The sequence below is a fragment of the Brachionichthys hirsutus genome, chromosome 2, assembly GCF_040956055.1.
Source record: "Brachionichthys hirsutus isolate HB-005 chromosome 2, CSIRO-AGI_Bhir_v1, whole genome shotgun sequence".
Lineage (NCBI taxonomy): Eukaryota > Metazoa > Chordata > Actinopteri > Lophiiformes > Brachionichthyidae > Brachionichthys > Brachionichthys hirsutus.
In genome coordinates this window covers 3,323,185-3,345,834 of record NC_090898.1, presented here as the reverse complement: position 1 = coordinate 3,345,834, position 22,650 = coordinate 3,323,185, and the positions used below count along the sequence as shown (strand labels likewise).

Sequence of the window (22,650 nt, the reverse complement as noted above, 5' to 3'; positions counted from 1 at the left end):
CTTGGAGAAAATGAGTTTGACACCCCTGCCTTATAGAATTAGTCAGATGCTTCGTATCGCTGCATCATAGATTATTGAATAGAAATATTATTTTTTGTTAGTTAAACTTGAGAACCTGGTGGGAGGGTTAACGACACGAGACAGTCCCGATACAGGATCGATCGGCTTTAACATAAACCTTTATTGTGTGTTCTGTTCAGGTGTGTCGGTGGGTACTGAAATACAAAGCCAGTAAAAACCCTCTGATCCAGATGACCATTCTCAACCTGCTGCCGCGCCTGGCTGCCTTTCAGCCGCATATCTTTACAGGTGGGAGTAGCTAATGTCTAACTGTGGCTAGGTCCATTTGAACCTCTCTTTAATACAGTAACATGGAGCTGTTCAATATCACCAGTCAATGTAACCACCGGCTTCTGCCGTTGTTACAAAAAAAAGATCTGTCAAAGGTTCATAGAGCCCCAATGAATAGTTAACCCTTTGCTCTGTGCAGATCAGTACCTCTCTGACACCATGGGCTACCTGCTGGCCTGTCTGAAGAAGGAGAAAGAGAGGACAGCGGCTTTCCAGGCGCTGGGGCTGTTGGTGGTGGCCGTCAGGGTGGAAATTAAGCCGTACCTCAGCAAGATCCTTGAGATCATCAAGGCCGCCCTGCCACCAAAGGACTTTGCACACAAGTCAGTTTTTAACAAACATGGTTGTCTCCCTTATCATCTTCACTTCTGTTATCACACACACATTGTTGTCACAAATGTTGACATGTCATCTTTTCCATCCTGCCCTGATTAATTTAGTTAAGAGTCATTATTTAAATAATCTGAATACTTTTTGGTGGTGTTGTGCTCAGTGAGCGAGACGCTGCTTTTCCAAACCCTGCCGTCTGTCCTGTGTGCAGGAGGCAGAAGACCATGCAGGTGGACGCCACGGTGTTCACCTGCATCAGCATGCTGTCCAGAGCTATGGGACCCAGCATCCAACCGGACATCAAGGAGCTGCTGGAGCCGATGTTGGCTGTGGGACTCAGGTAGGACGCCATTGGTTCCTCAGCATGCTAAAAATGTTTCTGTGGAATGAATGTTGCTTTTTATGTTTTTATTCCAGTCCAGTGTTGTGATTAAAGTTGTAATCATTGATGAACACACCCTTTGCACCCATCTATAAATGGTATCATGAATGATCTGTGGTTGGTTTGTTTTTTCTTCATCATTTAGTCCTGCACTGACGGCGGTGCTGTATGACTTGAGCCGCCAAATCCCCCAGTTGAAGAAGGACATCCAGGACGGTCTCCTGAAGATGCTGTCTCTAGTGTTGATGCATAAGCCGCTGCGGCATCCCGGCATGCCCAAAGGCCTGGCTTACCAGCTGTCGTCGCCAAGCCTCACAAACATCCCCGAAGCCAGTGATGTCGGCAGCATCACCCTGGCTCTACGCACGCTGGGAAGCTTCGAATTCGAAGGCAAGATTCTGGCAAAAGATGCAGCTTTATAGCAGCGCTACTCTCTCTCTCTCTCTCTCTCTTATATATATATATATTATTTATTTCACAAGAATGGAAAAATACAGTGATAAACATGCAAACAATTGACAATGAATGATCTTAAATTTGGTTCTCAATAAAGTGTCGGTAGTAGCGTGCCCAGCCGAACAGAAACACGGCGCATTATGAAAGGAGGGCTGATGGATTTCAGGGCTCGGTGCCTCGTGATGAATGGAGCAAGAACTGGCTAAATTGGTGCTTAATCGTGAGACTTATCTGTTTGTTTTGAAGATATTCCTCTTTAAATTAAGTTCTTATAACCTTTTGTGTGTGTGTGTGTGTGTGTGTGTGTACGCACGCATACACACACACACACACACACACACACACACACACTATTGACAATGACAAGGAATTGGACAATTTCCGTTGCTCTGCCACAAACGGCCTTAGTTGTCTTTGGCATTGAGTGCCGGTTGACAGCTCGGTGCACGTCTCATGGCCTTGACTGTTTGTTACCAAGGTTCGACGATTCCGTGACATTTTTACATGCATGTATATAAAATTGGTTGCCCAGAAGGCTTACTTTCTGTTGCCAGCACCTGGTGCACTGATTAGGATTCTGAATTGGCATTTCCTGGCCTTGAGGTAGGACTCTTACCCGTCATGCAAAAAAAAAGGTCTCCATTTATATCTTTGCATTCATGGTGAAACATTGAAACTTGAAGGGCGGCCATTGCCATGCTGAAAGTTGATTTACTCTTGAAGGCCAAGGATCACAAATGCACCCACCCCAAGTTTTGGAATAATTTTCACTTTGTTCATTCACCAGGACACTCCCTCACTCAGTTTGTGCGTCACTGTGCTGATCACTTCCTGAACAGCGAGCACAAAGAGGTCCGGATGGAGGCAGCTCGGACCTGCTCGCGCCTCCTCACCCCATCCAATCACCTGATCAACGGCCACGTCGTCAGCCAGACTGCTGTGCAGGTCGTTGCAGATGTGCTCAGCAAGCTGCTAGTTGTTGGCATCACTGACCCAGGTATTCCCTTTTTCATTGATAAATGATGTGTTAAGGTCTCTGTAAGAAATGCAAACACAAGTTTCTAAGAATGAGCATTTGACTCAAACATAATAGTGCCTCTGTGGCATGAGAATGGAGATCTGCCGACTTGTTGTTCGCCCATGATGTGTCGATTGAGTGTGGAAATCTCTCAGTTCTTCTCGTCCCACTTCCCCTGTAGATCCAGACATTCGATACTGTGTGCTGGCATCTCTAGATGAGCGTTTCGACACGCACCTCGCCCAGGCCGAGAACTTGCAGGCACTTTTTGTTGCACTGAATGATGAGGTGTTTGAGATCAGAGAGCTGGCCATCTGCACAATCGGCCGGCTGAGCAGCATGAACCCTGCTTTTGTCATGCCCTTCCTACGCAAGATGCTCATCCAGGTAGGGAAAGGCACGGCACGAGACGCAGTCCGGGTCGCCTGGTGATTTAGCCTTTTTCTTTTTCTTTTTCTGTGAATCATCTTGTGTATTAGGGTTGGGCGATATGGACCTCAGCATGTATCACGATATGAAGATATAATTAAATTGGGTGGAGTATTCTATAAAAAGTTACAAATATATTATAATACATATAATTAAATATGGTACACTTGTCTCAAATTGTAAAGCACATTTATTGATTTATTGGTAAAAACTGCCACACAGCAAGTGCATCGTGTTTACCAAACTAGATCAGTGCAAAGTATTCAGAATTCAAGTACCGGTATACAGTTTTGTAGCGACTGCAAATTTCAAAACAGTAATGCAGCTAAATATTGTTTGAACTAACTCCGTAAACTCAACATGAGTTTCAGACTTTATTTAGTATTTTTGACTGGCTCAGTGTCGACGACGTGCTCGCTGACTCCGTCTCACGCATCACGACACACTCTTCGTACTCAACTCTGTGTTTGCGCTTGAGATGGATGAACGATTTTCCCACCTTTTCCCGTCACTGCTGTTTTGCCAAACTTTTGATATTAAGGTTTCTTGCTCCACATCTGTTCTATTAAAACCAAACCACTTCCATATTACAGCGGTACCTCCCCGTTTAGCAACAATTTCTTTGTCCACATTCTCCGCTTCTCCGCCGCTATGCTTTTCTCCGCCACCGCTGGACCATGCCGGCATCAACTCTGCTTTTTTGCCATTTTAAATGATCATTTATACCGGTATAAGTCATTTTCTTATCATTGGAAGAACTTATACAGGTATAGAAAAATTATCGTTCAACCCTATTGTGTATACGTTTGTCTGTAAATTCTGAGTTTTCTGTGGGATTAAAATGGATTACATTGACACTCAACATGTTTGACTTCTAGAATTGCTACTCTCACACGCCAGAAGTCAATGACGGCTGTTAAACAGCAGCAGCAAAGTGATGCATTTTCATTATTACCGGTCATTTTTAGGTCAGGATTATAATTATTACAGTTAATTTACGCAGAGATGGTGAACAAAGCCTCCTTTGGTAAATAATGGGACAAAGTTATGGGTGATATTTTTTGATCCTTGATTTCAGGAAAGTAAAATTAAGGTGAGGTTGCTTAAGAGAAAGAAAAATATTGTATGTCCCGGCTTTGATTCCTGTCTGTCTGGAGTTTGTACGTTCTCCCCATGTCTATGTGGGTTTTGTCCATGTTCTCCGGTTTCCTTCCAACAGCTGTAGACGAGATGATTGAGGTGGTTTCGTCTGCAAGAAAATGGATGGATGGGAGTCCATGTGCACGTTTTTACCAATGACTTGTCTGTCGTTTCAATTAGTCGCCATTAGAGGGCAGCAAAGGATGTTGTATGCTGTCAGACTCCAGTTTGTAAGCCTGAAGTGTCTCTCTTTAAAACTTTATTCCCTATGTCTCCTACATGTGCAAACATTAAGACACTGTAACTTGGAGACTGTTGTCTCTTTGCGTTTTTCATGATTTGGTCTTTCTCCACAAGACGATGATCAACTGTCGTGAACCACTTGCGAGGTCTCAGCCAGGTTTAAATGTATTCTGGGGTTTGGGTTTGTTGTTATTATTAATCGGATTTGAAATTCTGTTGCAGATCTTGACAGAGCTGGAGCACAGTGGCGTTGGCAGGAACAAAGAGCAGAGTGCCCGGATGCTCGGTCACCTCGTCTCCAATGCCCCTCGCCTCATAAGGCCCTACATGGAGCCCATCCTTAAGGTGCAACTCTGCTATAGTTTAAATGTTCTACATATCCTGCTGTTACCTGAGAGGAACACGAGCACTGTCTTTGGACGCGCCCGATGTTTAGTAATAAGTCCATATCTTTTATTGGATTTCAATTGGTGGAGCTGGAGGGTGCCTTCTGTTCCCTCTGATGTAAATGCATATTGTGATGTCATGCTGAGTGAGCCTGAGGACAAGAAGCTTGATAAAGGGGGGAGGAAGCTATGAGCGTAAAACGTTTGCTTGAACCTCGTGGCTGCATTAACATCTGTTAGCATAGCATATTTGAATATGTGACAGAACTGGCATCAGGTAGGAAGTTTGGGTCTTGATAGTCATTTCTTTAACCTCTAAAAACATTCTTCTCTGATTACAAGTTTGTACATTCAGAAATGCTAATTATTTACAAAGAAGGGGAACACTGGGGTTTCATGAGATAATTCGCTTAGTGTAGTTACTTTTTTATTTTTATTTTTATTTTTGCAGGCACTCATCCTGAAGCTTAAAGACCCAGACCCCAACCCTGGAGTGGTTATTAGTGTCCTTGCAACCATTGGTGAATTAGCTCAGGTAAGGTCATCTTTATTGTTTGAAGATTCATTCCAACAATATTAGCCTGTATATAAAAATGTTCTCTACTTAAAAAAACAAACTGGCCGTAACCATTAAGCTTACTTCTTGTATTCTCTTAACTTAATACTTTTAATGCAGACAATCTCAGTCTGTCTTCTCCGGAGGTAGAAAGTTCAGCCTGTCCATGTGGTTCAGCAGTCCCCACAGATGAATTCGGAAAGCCCGGTTAGGGCCAGACAGACTCTGGATTTCAGACAAAGTGTAGAGATTCTCAGGTGGAACAGATGTTCAGGGTCGACTCAGTGCAGGAAGAGGCGAATTTCCAGCTGCCCAGGAACCGACACCAGAGAAACCAAGAGAAAGTAGGAAATACAAAACCGAAACTGATACGCAAGCCTTCAGTCCCATTGTGTCGAGTTCAAACTAATAATATTGCACGGATCAAAAAGGATGCTGTGACCTAATGAATTCAATCCAGTGGGACAGGGACGAATGGACAGAAGCCAAAAGACACATTTTTAGAAACAAATCAAGGTAATTTGAGTCATTTCCCAAGACCTTTAATGGCCTTGACAGAGAGAGGCTGGTGCTGGATCAGGACCCACAGAGTACCTGGGTCTCTCTTCTGTATGTACGTAGCAGGTTGGGTGGGAGTATGGTTTATCCAGGTGTTCTTGGAAAACCAACAGACATAGTTTTAGGTCATGTTAATATTAGTGACAGGAAATTCCCAAGTTTTTCAAACGTTTTGAAGGGTCTCCTGTTCCTACCTTTTCAGGTGAGTGGCCTGGAAATGAGAAAATGGATGGATGAGCTTTTTCCCATCATCATGGACATGCTGCAGGACTCCTCCTCATTGGCCAAACGCCAAGTAAGTCCCAAACAGGAACATCTCTTTCACACGGTTCCAGGTTATATAGCCCCCCCCCCCCCCCACCCAGTACTACTGACAGTTCTCAAAAATATTTTATTTCCTACATTAATGTTTACAGTATCTGTAAGTCACTTTGAAAGCATGTTGAGAATCGTTGTGCTTCTGGTATGCGTTATTTAAACCGGATTGCGTGCCAGGACCGAACAATGAGGTCCAGAAAATAAACCTGAACTGAGAAAAGAGTTTAAGTTTGTGTGTTAGTTTAAACCTGATAATAAATGACTTTTGACACATTCTTTGCATTTTATTACAAGAGCAGGTAAATTAATTCTGCCTCTATATTGCCGGCTTTATTGAAAGGAGACGTGCTTGTGACTCTCCATCAGGTGGCGCTGTGGACGCTGGGCCAGCAGGTGGCCAGTACAGGTTATGTAGTGGAGCCATATCGCAAGTACCCCTCCCTTCTAGAGGTGCTGCTCAACTTCCTCAAGACGGAACAAAACCAGGGCATCAGGAGAGAGGTATGCATGGGCGGCTCAATCTCAGCTCCCAAACGCTTATTTCCCACCGACAGTTTATATCGGCAGCAATTAGGATTCTGTCAGATGCCATGAGGCCAGAATCCTTTCCTGTCAACACACGCTGCAAAAGATGGAGGTCTGTTTACATGAATTATAATCATATGAACACACAGGCTGTGTGAGTGTACACATTTTCCTTTTAGTTAAAAGTAACTTTTTCCTGTAACATTTCCTGTAAACTATTATTGTCCCCCAAAGATTCTTCCCCTGCTGGTAAATTATATCCCATAGAGAACACTGGCTTTGTGTGCTGTGGGTGGTATCTGGACATAAAGTTGTTCCTTTTATCTCACAGATTTAAAATCCTGTTAGGCTCATCGACCATTGGTGGATGCCCCCTTGAATATTTACTCTGGCTCATTCATTTACTCACGTCGTGACATTTTCCATTAAGAAAATAGCCCCCACCAAAGATCGATGCTTTTATTATCATGCGTTCTCCGTCTGCAGGCCTGAACGGTTGCTCTGCTTACTGCTTTGAAGAGGACAGCAGCTGTAGTCAACCTGGATTTACAGCACTATATATCGATTCCAGCGGAAGTCTCAGAACAAAAAAAAAACCCCACAATATCCGCAAAGACCTCATACTCATGAAATCTAGTCTGCATTTTGGGTCTAAAATTAATTAGTGAAACACACTACTTCAGCAAAACGTCACAACCCGGAGCAGGAAAAAGCATCTTGCAACTCAACAAATGTCCGTCCGAAAGTCTTGAGGCTGACAGTATATTCTCGTAGAGGGCAAACAGACAGTTGCTGACGGAGTGTGCTGTGCTGTGTGTCTCCAACAGGCCATCCGTGTGCTGGGTCTCCTTGGAGCCCTCGACCCCTATAAGCACAAGGTGAACATCGGCATGATCGACCAGTCGCGCGACGCCTCCGCTGTCAGTCTGTCTGAGTCCAAGTGCAGCCAGGACTCTGGTAGGCCCATTTATTTCCAATCGCAACTTTGGGGATCAATGTGTTGATCACTTTTCTTCAAGCCTTTTTGTGTTCAGTAACAGGGGTCCTTTAATTCATAGCATAGCATCTGAAAAGTCTCTGAAACTATATTGACTTTTTTACAAGCTTGCTCTGTGGCCATTGAGGACATTGAGCTTGTGTTTGTTTGTGTTTGTTTGTGTGTGTATGTGTGCGCACACACATGTCAAGGCCTCCAGGATGGTATTATATTGTCTGTGTTCAGAGGGCCTGATAGAGTTTTGGATAATACTTAATTTCCTGTTTTGTAACTGATGTTATGCTGCTTTTATAGTAAAACCTATATGTGGGGTCTACAGAGAGACGATCAGATGAGACCTTGACGTGTACATATCTGCAACAAGCAGTCTAGACAGTAACACACATCTTAAATATGAACTGTGAGGTAACTTTAACTCTATCAGTGCCAGCCATTTTCAACTCGGCTCTATACTGAGTGCCCCAGTTTTAGCTCATTTTGCCTGATTTTCCAAGCCCCACAGAATATTCTTTACAATGTCTATGCAAACACCGAGCCTAATGAATCCAAATGAAAGATTAAAGTCTCTTCATTCATCAGGAAAAGAAAGTGTGTTCCGACCATTTTTCGGTCCGGAGTTATTGGCCGTTGAAGAGAGACCGATTTCAATGTCGGGGTTGGCAATGAATGTTAGGGTTATATAAAAAACGTCTTTAGATGTTAATGCCACTGAATGAGTTAAACACACTTGATTTTTTTAGGTCACAGATTTTCAGAAGGGGTTGTGCATTTTAGAACATCATTAAAAAAAAAGCCATCTAACATGAAAAACAAGGCATACGGATTCATCAGTTCTTCTGCCACATTTAGGTTTTGATAAACTGACATTGCATCCACTTAACAACATTTATATAACAACAATTCCGTGTGATTTGATAATTCAACATAACTCGTGCAAATAGAGCAGCCATTTGTGCAGATGTGATCTGTATGCATATTTTCAAGCATGACTGTGCAGACTTCTCCATTAGCTACAACTTAGTGCTCTGGAAAGAGTACAACACCCCTTTGAAGTCCTGCAGGTTTGAACGCACTCGCTCCAGAGAGGATCAGGTTTCATCTTCATTTATTGGAGTTGCTGAATCTGGCTTGAATGAACCAGTGATATTTCTGTCTGCCGACAGCTTGGCTGTTCCACTTTTTAAGTCAACACTTAATTTGAAATAGAGTACAGTGAGGTCATTCCGTATGTCTGCACCTTCAAGTTCAAGCACAATTTCTCAGCAGCTATGCTGTTAGGTTTTTAATTACTTTCAATCCATTTTCTGTCTGACCTGAGCACCAAGTTATAAACCACCCCAATGAGCATCTGCAAGTTTCGAGGGTCATACAATTGCTAAGAATGGAGTGGAGATCTTTAATTCAAGGCGAGCGATGGAAATCGCTTTAATCTCATGCATGGCCTAATAATGATTGATGTGGGATAATTTAACTCTCTGAGTGCCATTCACGTCTAAAGACGTTTTTTGAGCGTGTAAACTGGGGCACTGAATGAGTTAAAAGATATTCAATATTGTTTCACAAATCTTTCGGCACACAACAACCAGACCCTAAAATGGTGGTATTTAATAATATTTTGTTTTTATGTCTCCAAGGTTACAATTTGAGAGTTTCTATGTTGCATAGCTTTTGGTGAAATATACCGTAATATACACATCTTTTTAATATTTTTAGAATAAAATGTACTTTGAAAATTAAGTGTTTTCGCACATGCAGATGGCAAGATTAAAAATTAAATTAAAGACAATTTCATGCCCATATTTATAAATTGACTTGACAAATGCCAGGAATTCCCACATATTCGTGCACAATTTTTGGAGTTCTGCACCGCGCTATTTTCTTTCTCACTCAGATGGGCTCAAATCTACTTTGGCACATGTTAATATAGCTGGACTAAGTCTGTGTGTTTCTTATATGATGAATTCACCCTGCTCACAATCAAATCATTGATACATTGGCATTGTAAAATCCTTTTGGTCAATGAAGAAATGTAACGTCGAAGAGGCCTTGGAAATGGCTGGTAGTGTAGTCGGAGACCAGATGTGTTGACGTCTGCGTGCCGCAACCTGAGCAGATTCAAATGATTTGTCATCAAACATTAGAATCAAACAGAAAATGAAGTACGATATAAATGTGGTAGTAAGATAAAATATCTGCAAGTATGGGAAACGAGGGATGAGTAAGACTGAGAGGTCTGAGGGTGTCATTTTAGCCGGGACCACATCATTTATATTCTGCTGACTGTGATTGCATTGAGACACCCAGTAATTCAAGAAGCTCTGACAATCTTTGAAAGGTGTCTTCCTCTGAAGAGCGTCTGACTTCGGTCGTGTGTGCTGCGTACGGAGCGTACGGGTCTGAACTTGTGTCCTCCGGTCACGTGTCTCAGAATGTGGCCTCGGACAAGATGGTAATGGCTTTACCAGTTTGTTCTGCAGCTAAATGAACTGTGGCCAGACGTGGAGATTGTATGTCTGTTGAGAGACTTGTCAGGGTCACCGTCTGGGGTGCTCGCAGTATTTAACAGCATATTCTTTTTTCGTTACGTGGGAGGTCAACCGATTGCCACCCCCCACCTGACTTCAAACATGGCCAATCACGTCACACCAGTGTCATAAAACCAAGTTGCTGTATTTACATCTATAATTCTAGCTCTTCTTACACAGCTGAGGTCAGGATTACTGCAGTGCTCCTGTTTCAGTCGGCAAACACTAAAGCCTGCTTGTTGGCTGCACAGCTGCATGTGTGGCGATTCATCACTGTCACTTTGTGAAGGCCAGCATGATAAAATATCCAAAAGCAACGCAAACCTCTTAAGTCTGCAAACTGTGCCAGTCTGTTATGCCTCGAGTCCAGACTCCTCTGGAAGACAACTGGAGCAGCTGAAACTGTACTCCTGCAGGCCAGTGAATCGTTGAATACCAGACGTCTACTTTCTCTGATGCCTTGTAAAAACGTAAGAGTTCTCCACACAGACTGACCCCCCATTTATTGATTCTCACAAAAAATTATCTTAAAACCATTCCAAATACTCCTGATCATAAACTTGTGATGCCACAAGTATTTCGGCTCCTCAGAATGTCTTATACTTGAATTTTAAATAGACCCATCACAAACGCTGACAATCAAGTTCGTCTTTCTAGCCAAAAACTTTAAGCTTGAATAGTTACATTTGTCATATTCAGGTTGTTGCTGCGAAGTGTTCCACGTTTACAGCTCTAACTTGTGTATTTGTAATTTTATTAAGATTTTTAAACTGTTACAATAGTTTTCAAAACTCAGAACTCTAGTAGAACTCATGGCTTTGTTTAATAGTTATGGTAAAAAAAACATTTCTATACACAAAGAGAACTCCAAGGATTGGGACTAAACCAGAAGTTATCAGAAGAGCAAGGAAAGGGTCACATAGGCTGAGTCCATATTTACCCTGTTCCAGACTAACGGGCATCAGTGTAAGAAGACAGGTGGATGAAGTAAGGGTGTAAGGTGACTTAACAGGTACCCGAAGGTAGATTTGGCTTACAGCAGTTACACTCTGCTGCTGGTCGCAGCGTGCGCATGCGCCCGGGCAACGCGGGTGAAGTGTCTTGCCTAAGGACACAACGACAGTGTACACATGTGCCCGAGCCGGGCATCAAACCGCCAACCTCTCGGTCGTAGGACGACCCTCTCAACCACTGCGCCACCGTCGCCCCAGTGTTGCACCCGTTATGCCCTAGGCATGATGGGTGGATGAAGTGTTGCACCTGTTATGCCCTAGGCATGATGGGTGGATGAAGTGTTGCGCCCGTTATACCCGTTATGCCCTAGACATGATGGGTGGATGAAGTGTTGCACCTGTTATGCCCTAGACATGATGGGTGGATGAAGTGTTGCACCTGTTAGGCCCTAGGCATGATGGGTGGATGAAGTGTTGCGCCCGTTAGGCCCTAGGCATGATGGGTGGATGAAGTGTTGCGCCCGTTATACCCGTTAGGCCCTAGGCATGATGGGGTGCATGAATCTGTTCAAATGATCAGGTCTACAGCAAATTCAGCAATGCTAGGTGCCTAAAAAACTTTGTGAATCTGACAACCTGAGTACTACCACATTCTAGACCACAACCTTGTCGGAGAAGACTTAATGCAGCAGCCCGAAGCGCCCCTCATCAATACCAAAGCTTGGCCAAATACTAATGCAACTCTGGATGGAAATAAAATGTTGTGTCCTTGCCTAAATTTAAGAACATGATGCCTTGGTGAAATTCAGGACATAATAAAAGCTAAAGGTGGTCCAACAAAACCTCAGTGCGAATTCCTCCCACCTTCCAAAACGTGCACTGTAGATGAATCGATCACTCCAAATTGTCTGTAGTTGTGAGTGTGTGCATGAGTCGTCTGCGTGGCTCCGTCTGTGGGTGGTTCAGTGCTGATCATATCAATTTCCTTTCCTTATGATTAATGTGTAGAAAAAATGAAAACCGAGTCCCTGTTTTTCCCTCCACGCAGCGGACTACAGTACGAGTGAGATGCTAGTCAACATGGGCAACCTGCCCCTGGACGAGTTTTACCCTGCAGTGGCGATTGTCACTCTGATGCGCATCCTAAGGGACCCTTCACTGTCCAACCACCACACTATGGTGGTCCAGGCTGTCACCTTCATATTCAAGTCTCTGGGGCTCAAGTGTGTCCAGTTCCTGCCCCAGGTCATGCCCACTTTCCTGAATGTCATCCGGGTCTGCGACGCCAGTATCCGAGAGGTGGGTCTCACGGTGGAATATCTCTCTACCTTTTCATCAATAAATGACAGTTATTCTCAAAGCAGATCTCTTACCCTTTTTTTGACCCCCCCCCTTTCTCCAGTTCCTTTTCCAACAGATGGGAATGGTGGTGTGCTTTGTGAAGATCCACATCCGTCCCTACATGGATGACATCTTCACCCTCATCAGAGTGAGTCACTGCGTCAACACCTTCCACCCAACTCTAATCCCCAAACATAGAGATCATCCAGCCCTTAGGAAAACGATGTGTGCAGGGCCTTTGAACGGAGCCCCCCCCGCCCCCCCGAATGAGGAATGCTGACATTCAGTTGCATCACATGCTATGGAACAACTGCTTAAGCCATAGCCCTTGCACAAACACTCGTTTCCTACCAACGAGTCGTATAACGAGGCATAAAATATCGTATGACTGTCCTCGTATTGGAATTGTAGGAACACAGTTACAGACTTTTGCGATGGCCATAACTCCTCCGAGCGCCAAAGTAATTGAGCGGGCTGGACCGCTCCGGCCGAGTCCCTTTGAGTTAATAAATGGTAGGTAAAACAAAGAATCTATTCATTTTTGCTCCAGCTCAGCTCCTGCATCCAGATGAGGTGGCTGGAATAGCCATTCAGGATGTACACTCACTTGCTCTCTAGGCAGCTGCCACAGGCAAGGAAAGCAGGAAGTTGGGGGGGGGTGGGGGCTGGTTGAGACTTCTTGTCCCTGACAAAACACCCCTGCCAGATCGTGCAGCTGAAGCCCATTGACTGATTGCGTGACCAAGTATTTAGACGTACTCCAGTTGCTGTTATCTCTAATTTACACACGTTAACTGCGCCTTGATTTTTCAATACGGTGTCCTGAGTCTCAGCGGCGCATAATGTCAGTCCCAGATGACAGGAAATTGTCTTCATTCCTTGCCATCACGTATTGTGACGCTCTTTCATTGCCTCTGGCACATCACAGCGGTGCATTTCTCAGGAGAACAGAGAGTCCAAATGTCTCCCTCACACTCACCTCCTCAACTGTGACACATTTTGACCTAAATTCTAAGATGCACAAAAATCCTCATTACTATACAAGTAAAAAATGGCAGGACATAGTGCCTTTTAAGTGTTTTAGCCTCTGAATTCTGTAAAAACTTAACTTCCAACATTGGAATTGCTTTAATTCTGTAACCTTTTTAGGACAGATTGTAAGTTGACTTACTTTTGTGGGGTGGAAAACAGACATGCCAGCTTCATGCATGCATTACGATGCCATTTGGAAATAGACTGGGCTTACATGCATTGCCAGCTGGCAAAACGGCACTAAAACCTCAGAGAAGACGATAATAATCTAATAAATAATCTAATCTATTCTTAGATTAGATTATTAGACTTAAAAAAAGCAGACAAATGTCTTTGTATAGCTATTTTCAATTTTAGCCCTGAACTATTGAGTTTGACCTTTAAGCATCAACAATAAAAAAAAAAAATGTAATAAAATTATTGATAAAACAGAATGAAAAAAAGATAATGTATGTATTTATTTTGTCTGGTATTGTTCAGGGGGCCGGGCCAAATGTGGAGGCGGGCCGTAGTTTGGGGACCACTGATTTATAGCGTACCATCATTATCTGACAATATTTAAATGCCAGTATGAGCTGTGTATCCTTTTTCAAAGAAATATATTTAATTCATGCAACCATGTTATGTTTTGACCTCTAGGAGTACTGGACACCCAACAACCCCATGCAGAACACCATTATCCTCCTGATCGAGCAGATCGTAGTGGCCTTAGGCGGGGAGTTCAAGCTCTACCTGCCACAACTTATCCCACACATGCTGCGTGTCTTCATGCATGACAACAGCACCGGCCGCAGTGTCAACATGAAGGTGAGTGCGACTCAGATGACAAAAAGGTATCTGTGAATGCATCTGGATTTCCCCCATTTACTTATAATGGAGGCTTTTTCAAAACATAATATATTTTGAAATATTTATTCAATTAATTCACCAAAAATCACAGTCATAAAGGGGTCTGATATGCACCATCATGAAAAAAAGTATTCTGGATCTGAAGTTTTTTTAATTTCAACATTAAACCCCATTTGTGAGGGTTGCTATGGTGACTTTGCTGCAGGTTGATTTCTGCTCCTGCACAGCTGCAGAGGCATCGTTGAACTAAATGAGACGCACCTGTTACACATCTCACCCAATCAGCTCCTGCCTCTCTGGACAGTTCTCTGCCAGAACATCCTCTGTTTCCTCCGTGATTTCAGGCTCTCCCGTATTCCTTCGTCGTCTTGTATTCCCTAGTTCTATCTTTAATACCTGAGGAAACAGATCCAGTTGAAATCGGGTTATATTTTCACAACAAAGCAATTTTATTTTTGGACACGTTCAATAATATCTCTCTGCATTTCCTCTCCACAAAGGAGGTTCTGTTTATGCTGGCCTTTACCAAGACACTGTGGAATTAGTAGTGGAAAAACGGATTTGTTGTTTCATCAAAAGCTACGGATCTGGATCCAGAAGAAACCGCCATTACTGAAAGTGTTCTTCTAAACTAATAATGTGAATCTAATTGCTAAAGGGTTGTTTTCATGGTTAAGGAATCTAAAAATAGAGACAAAATAAATATAGGGCCATTATTTTTGGTGTAAATCACGATATCGGGAGACTGAGGTGCTCGGCGGAGGTCTGCGCTCTGAGTGCTTTTATATATATTTTTTGTGTAACAATTTAAGGCTTAGCCTAACTTTTGTGATTTTTCATATCTTAATATCTTGGCTAAAGTCTAGCCACATCTCAAAAAAATGCTCAATAGAGTGAAGTTTCCCACATTTTGTCGTGAGTCTAAAAGCGTTTATCATTAGTTTCTTCAATTTGCCTATTTTTTACTTTTTTGATTGAGACACTTGAATATAATGAGTGTCGTGTCAGTTTGCCAAATTCATGGGTTTTTCTAGCATCTTTGATTTAACATAACGTTTCTACCTTCTTTAACATTGCAAGAAAAAAAATGTGGTTAAATTCGATAAAAGGGTTTTGTAAGTGTTAGGAAGGACCCATTATATTTTGGAGAGGATCGTGATAAATGTTTCAGAATATTTTTCTGCTTTTTCAATCATTGCAAAATAGGTCTTTTTGCATGCTTAATCTTCTTGAACGTTTACGTGACACTATCTGTGGGTGTGTGGAAGAGTGAAGATTATAACAAAGAGAGAACCACTGAATTTTGGAGTATTTGCACCTTTGCTTTTTTTCTTGGTTGAGGAATATGCTCTTAAGTTCCTATCCATTAATTATTGTTTGTCATAAAACCAGTAAAAGCTGCTGGAGATGACTATGCAGCAAGCAGGGGGCTTTTAGTTTTAATTTGTGTCCCTTCAAATCTCTGTCAAGGTCAAATTTATTTAGAAAGCATGTTTAAATTCCTGAAGGATAACCAAAGTGCTGTACAATTTTGTCTAAAGCAAAGAAATATAGCTATAACATAGAAAGTACACTGTTTAAACACATAGTACATAAAACGTTCCAGTATATATATATATATAAAGTACAAAAAAAAAAAAACTGAAGTAATATGCAGCTCAACCTATTAATAAAATAACAAATCTAGAGTAGAACATGATTGAATTGATTAGGTATGATTTGAGCTATAGGCCGTTTCATTTTCTGTGCGTTGCCGTGACGAGCGTGTGGCTAAACGCTACGCTTCTGGTTCTTTCAGAAGCACTGGGGTTCAGCCCCGAGTTGATTTACAGTAATGGTGTTTTCTGTTTGTGGTTTTCTTCGACATCCATCGAGGCCCTTCAGGTTTCAGACCTTCACTTGTAGCGCAGTGGTGCAGAGACAGAGTAGACGTGTAGCTGACGCCGGCTCGTGTTTCCACGGCCGCAGCCAGCAGCGGTTGCGTTCGCCCTCAAACCCCTAAATCATGGTTTTTGGAGCAGGATATAAAAGCAGAATGGTAAGAAGCATAGTCTTTGAGTGTCTTCTCCCTTGCTGCTGGTTTGTTTCAGAGTCTACAGTATTAGATAACCCATCAACCCACAGTCTGGCCTAAAACTTCGGGGTCTGGAGCCTAATCGTAACCATCATGAAATGTAGGACCTGAGAATCAGGTTTCCCTCCAGGATGAAGAAGAAAAGAAAACACAAGTCCATCATTTTGAGGAGCTGATCTGTCCAGCGAGCAGCACGAGTCGCTGACCCCCCCATCCTTGGATTTGTATTTTGGCACATTCATATAGAGTCAATATAGAATAAATAAGAATAAATAAATACTCAGTTCAGCTTTTTGAGCCAGTATCAAACCGTAGTTTTAGGTCTTCCTCAAACGGCACCCTTTCATATCACACAGTTCATCACGCCTGCACTGTTTTCAGAGTATCTTCTCTAGACACCCTGTGTAAAAAATAATTATACGCCCTCAAAATGCATCAGGCAGACAAACTTCGACACTTTACCGATCGGGAGAGGACGGTCCGGCCAGCAGCTACGTACGATGACCTCTGCCAATCTCCCGTCCCTCAGGACTATTTATTGGTACAGTAGAAGTAGGCGTTTCTTAGCTATTTGCATAGACCCCTACCCCCACAGTAACTGGTAATCTCTGGAGAAGCCCGCGTGGCTCCACCATTTTTAAAGACTCTACTATGTGTGACAATGTAAATGAAAAAATAATTATTCTAACAACTGTCTGCCATGGCATCGCTCTTCATCTTCATCATACACTCATGCATTCACTTTTTATGGCGTACATATTTCCATTATTAACTCATACAATGTCGCCGTTGGATGAGTCGCCAGTGATGTGAGGATGTGTTCAGTCACGGTGATGTTTGCTGACACCATGCTGTCTCACTGTTTTTTTCCAAACAGCGGCGTTCAGGTTGCGTTCAGGTGCTGACTGTCAACGTCGGGTCAATATGCAGCTGCATCGTTTCCTCGCTAAATTGTCTTGCTCAACAACCTGGTTGATTTAGTCTTTTTTTTAATATTTGAATGGAATTTGTTCCTCATTTTGCTTTGCTTTCTTCTCACTACCGTGACAGTATCCCTCCTCCTATCTTCGTCCTTCCTGCTTCGTCTTCCTCATTACATTGTAACAGACTGTGACCACCCACCCTAAAACAGCAATGCTGCCCACAACGCCGTGTGGGTCGTCATTACAGCGTAGGAGAGGTCTGATATTCCCTGAGGACATTTGCAATAAAAGCTTTGGAGTGAGTTAAAATGAACGAGTCGTGCAAACGTTGCGCTACGTGCGACTCAGCACTGTGCATTCTCTTTGCAGCTGCTCAACGCCATACAGCTATTCGGTGCTAACCTAGACGACTACCTGCACTTGCTACTGCCCCCCATCGTCAAGCTCTTTGATGTCTCAGACGTGCCCCTGCTGGCCCGCAGGTCAGTACCACACGTGACCCTCCCACAAAGTCGTAGTTTTTAGTATACCATCTATTCTCACTGCATTTCAGAGTGACTGTTGATTCATATATGATAAATGTGATCTTCTATATCTGATGTGACATGTCGATGAGGCCTGCTGCTATTTATCATCAATGTCTAACTATACTTTATTTCCACCATTTATTATTTTGTCTATCAACTTACTATTGTTTGTGAATTTTCCTTTTTTTATTATTATATATTTAACACATTTTGTCTTAACCAACATTTAGAAAATCCTAACATTTCAAACTCTGAACATTTTGTGACCAATAATCAAAAATATATTGTTGTCCTTTTCACACATTATCGCTGCTATTTCTCAGTGGTTGGAGCTCCGCCTCTCTGTCCTACTACTGTTTTTCCTCTGTCTGGCTCAGGGTTGCCTTGGAGACACTGGACCGCCTTACAGAGTCCCTGGACTTTACCGATTATGCTTCACGCATCATCCACCCGATTGTTCGGACGCTCGACAACACGCCTGAACTGCGCTCCACCTCGATGGACACTCTGTCCTCGCTGGTGTTCCAGTTGGGCAAGAAGGTAACTGCTGTCCCCAGGGTGTCCTTTAGATGTAGCTCTTACTCAGTAGAATGTTTCCAGCCTCCTCCCACTGGCTTCACATGAACAGCGTTTCAGTAATCGGCCCCTCTTCCAGTCTTTATTGCTTCCTACCAGACTGCTGATGTCATTGAGCATTCAGTGACGGGTGGGGTGGGGGGGGGGGGGTGTTTATGGGAGTGTGTGAGGCCATATTAACCCTTCCACTCCCTTATGCTAAACCCTCCCATCGTTTTCTGGCCTGACCTCAGGCACACGTGCAAAGGGAGCGTTTGATCCGTGACTGGTGTCTGCGAGTTACAACTGTAGGATGCTGCTTGTATTTGCTTCTGGTGTGGCGACAAGAGTGAGCCGGACCAAACCACATGAAGGACCCTTACACCCTTTTATTTATATAACTTCTCCGCCCTCTCATTTCCAGTACCAGATCTTCATCCCCATGGTGAACAAAGTGATGCTGAAGCACAGGATCAACCACCAACGTTATGACATTCTAATATGTCGTATTGTCAAGGTAACGCCCGTCCAGTACAACATTAAACCAGTACCTATGTACACAATATACACAAACGGCGTTGTCTTTTCTCTCTTGCCACGTCGCACCAAAGACATTACGAGCTTTCGTCACGGAGCATGGTTGCACACGGTCAGGCAGCGAACGACATCATCACGTATACGTTAAACTTTTTGTTTTATGCACTGCGCCCCATAAGAAAGTCATTATCACGCTCCGTTCATCAACACCTACCCCTCAGGAAGCAAGTTGCTTTTTTGAAGCCCTGACTCCAAAGTTTAAGTATGTGTGGGCCGTGTGTGTGTGTGTGGTCTCTCTGTATATGTGTGTGTGTGTGTGCCAATATAGGGCTACACTTTGGCAGAGGAGGAAGAGGACCCTCTAATCTTCCAACATCGCCAGCTTCGCAGCAGCCAAAGTGACACCCTGGTCAGCGGGCCAGTGGAGTCGGGGCCGATGAAGAAGCTCCATGTTAGCACTACAGCGCTTCAGAAAGTAAGGCGGGCTTACTGGCTTTTTACAGTTTAAAACTCGCCTCAGATTTGTGTTTATTTTCCGCTACCAAAGTAAAAGGTAACACACAAGTCCACTGTTTGTTTCCCTGTACAGCCGTAGATTGTAAATATTGATATGATGTGCAGTTGACTGCTCTGTGTACAAGACTATGGCTTTCTTGTGGCGATGGCACCAACAGATCGGTGACGAGAGAAAGAATAAACATGGACAAATCAGCAAAGGAGCACAATGAATGCCGATTCCCCCCTGGCCAGTCACGGGGGGCCAGTGGGGGGTTCTCTGAGCCAATCGTGACATTGTTCACCACGGACAGTAAATCAGGGTCATATACTTGGACCGTTTAATTCCTTCGAGTCTTCGATGAGTAGTCATAAAGTGTTGGTGTTTATATCTCAGCCAGATCGTCCCACACACACGACTCTTATTCTGCTCCCATGTAGTTCCCAGTGACTTCTGATTTCAATGACTCGTGTCTCTTCAGGCTTGGGGCGCTGCCAGGAAGGTGTCCAAAGACGACTGGCTGGAATGGCTGAGGCGCTTAAGCGTGGTCCTGCTGAAGGAGTCGTCTTCTCCAGCCTTGCGATCATGCTGGTCACTGGCACAGACGTACATTCCTCTCGCCAGGTACACCGGCTCACTTCCCTCCCTGAGTCCTTCCTCCGCGTTCTTCTCGTGTCTGTCCTTAAACGCTCCACAGCTCTTAAATATCTGAGCGTGATTCCACATTTGAACCCAGAATATGAAGCACAGCTGGACAGAGCGGCAGCAGCACTTGCAAGCCTGATTGGATCAGCTTCTAATGTCCAGCTGTGACACAGTGTTAACTGTAAATCCTCTGATATGCAAAGCAGGCTGTTACGGAAAAATACAATAAATGCTTGTCGTGATCAAAGCTGTAAAATAGCATTCAGTTCTTCTCACAGTCTGCTTCTGGCAAATACCCTAATGCTATTACGATATCCTGGCTTTACCTTCTAAGTTGTGTTTCTGCGGTGCACAGGGATCTTTTCAATGCAGCCTTCCTCTCTTGCTGGTCCGAGCTGAACGAAGACCAGCAGGACGAGCTCATCCGCAGCATCGAGTTAGCGCTCACCTCCCAGGACATCGCCGAGGTCACGCAGACGCTGCTTAATCTGGCAGAGTTCATGGAGCACAGCGACAAGGTTAGCGCTGAGCCGCACCGTCTCCACTCGACTACAGGACCAGTGCCATGATTTGGACTGAAGGGGTACACAATAATGTAAATGTTCCGCTTTAGGGTGTTTGTCAGATTTATACGATAGGATTTTGAAGGATAACTGGTGCATTTTAAAAGGAAGATAAGTAAGGCAAATTATGATCTAAAACCACCCATCATGAATTCAGAAGGATGGATTTCATTACCGACCGTGACTTTAACGTTTGCTATTTTTATTATAGTAACTGTTCAGACCCTTTGTGGGGTGGAAAAGAGAAATGCCAGCTTCATGCATGCATTAAGATGCCATTTGGAAATAGACTGGGCTTACATGCATTGCCAGCTGGCAAAGCAGCACTGAAACCTCAGAGAAGACGATAAAAAGGGTTTAAATATTTATATGGAAACTGTGATGGTTGTTCTCTTGGCTCAATCGATTTAATGCCTGCCTTTATCATCAGCACATCTTCACACTATGTTGTTTAAGCATCGTCCAGAAAGGTCAAATGATCGACTTGACCCAAAGCAGAGTGTAGGATAACCAGTTAGAGATAGTTAAAACTCACTTTCCCCGTGTTTCTACACGACTCGTTTTGTGGGTTTGGATCATTATTAACCCCAAAACAGCGAAGTAAAGCATCCAGTCAATCCTGTGTAGTTCTGTAATCAAGTACAGAAACACTTAGGGAAGAAATCTCTCTTACTGTGATGTCACAGTACGAAAACGTGCACAAGAAGTGCGTGCACATGCATGCACATTCATTGCAATGAACTTAGTTTCGTTTTCGTTTTCAGAGGCTTTTCTGAGAGAGCTGTTTGAGACAGAAGAGGAACGCTGTCCTGCAGCATCTGTTTGCTACTTTGACCAAAGACTGTCACAGATATTTCATATAAGTGTTAACTTGTGTAAAAAGGGTATAATATGTGATCTTTAACGTACTCGTGCAACAACAAGAGCCTTCCAAGTCTTCCTGTTTTCCCCCAAATTGTGCAAAGTCACCCAATACTGCTATTTATTACACTATCAATGCTTAATTAGAAGTTATTAGCGAGGTTATTAGAAAACAGCCTGAGTGCTGTTGCTGGATGCAAAAATAAGAGCAGACTCGCGCCTTCCTGCCGCGAGTCTGCTTTAGAAGCACACATAAAATGTCTGATTCTAAGCCAGTGGAAAGAAGAAAATTCTTTCTGCAGACTGCTAGACTTTCGCACATTAACAGTCACGTTAATGTGACATCTGAATGCTACATCAAATTACCTTCTCCTGCTGAGACACAGTAAATGAATTATAACATACATTCAAGTTTTTAATTGTTATTGTTGGAGGACGGCAGAGGTCACACACAGCTGTTGATTCCAGCTAACTCATCGAGTGCCGGCCATTTTCAACTCGGCTATATGCTGAGTGCCCCAGTTTTCTCACAATTTTCCAAGCCCCACAGAATATTCTTTACTATGAATATGCAAACTTCGAACATACCAAATGAAAGATCAAAGTGTGTTCCTCTCATTTTTTGTTCCGCAGTTATTGAGAGACAGATTTCAATGTCAGGGTTGGCAGTGAATGCTTGGGTTTCAAAAAACGTCTTTAGGCGTGAATGGCACTCAAAGAGTTAAAATTCAAGTTGTTTCTGGTCCAACCTTGGTTATTTTCAAACCATTCAATTATTTTTTCCAGGGCCCGCTGCCCCTCAGGGATGACAATGGCATCGTGCTGCTCGGCGAGAGAGCTGCAAAGTGTCGTGCCTACGCCAAAGCTCTGCATTACAAAGAGCTGGAGTTTCAGAAAGGCCCGTCTCCTCTCATTCTGGAGTCTCTCATCAGGTAGGAGTTCTGGAATCCCCAGGAACCAACCGTCATTTTGTATTTTTTCCGAGTGACCTTTACAAATGCTCAGTATTTGACTGAAAGCAAAAAAAAAAAAAAAAACCCTTGTCTTCTTTACATTAGCTTGTCAGTTGAAGTGTTTAAG

General features: G+C 43.4%; 1 protein-coding gene across 1 annotated transcript in view; it reads left to right on the top strand.

The window, feature by feature from the left end:
* The window catches only part of mtor (mechanistic target of rapamycin kinase), a 75,405-nt gene that overhangs the window by 5,733 nt on the left and 47,022 nt on the right, over positions 1–22,650 (top strand). The window contains exons 8-28 of the mRNA XM_068752653.1: positions 201–309; positions 491–674; positions 893–1,021; positions 1,209–1,453; positions 2,307–2,516; positions 2,719–2,924; positions 4,572–4,694; positions 5,187–5,270; positions 6,052–6,144; positions 6,534–6,668; positions 7,520–7,649; positions 12,216–12,466; positions 12,570–12,656; positions 14,180–14,347; positions 17,756–17,868; positions 18,291–18,453; positions 18,893–18,985; positions 19,334–19,480; positions 19,983–20,125; positions 20,502–20,664; positions 22,357–22,502. Coding sequence (XP_068608754.1) covers positions 201–309; positions 491–674; positions 893–1,021; positions 1,209–1,453; positions 2,307–2,516; positions 2,719–2,924; positions 4,572–4,694; positions 5,187–5,270; positions 6,052–6,144; positions 6,534–6,668; positions 7,520–7,649; positions 12,216–12,466; positions 12,570–12,656; positions 14,180–14,347; positions 17,756–17,868; positions 18,291–18,453; positions 18,893–18,985; positions 19,334–19,480; positions 19,983–20,125; positions 20,502–20,664; positions 22,357–22,502 — 3,122 coding nt within the window. The remainder of the gene's footprint in view (positions 1–200; positions 310–490; positions 675–892; positions 1,022–1,208; positions 1,454–2,306; positions 2,517–2,718; positions 2,925–4,571; positions 4,695–5,186; positions 5,271–6,051; positions 6,145–6,533; positions 6,669–7,519; positions 7,650–12,215; positions 12,467–12,569; positions 12,657–14,179; positions 14,348–17,755; positions 17,869–18,290; positions 18,454–18,892; positions 18,986–19,333; positions 19,481–19,982; positions 20,126–20,501; positions 20,665–22,356; positions 22,503–22,650) is intronic.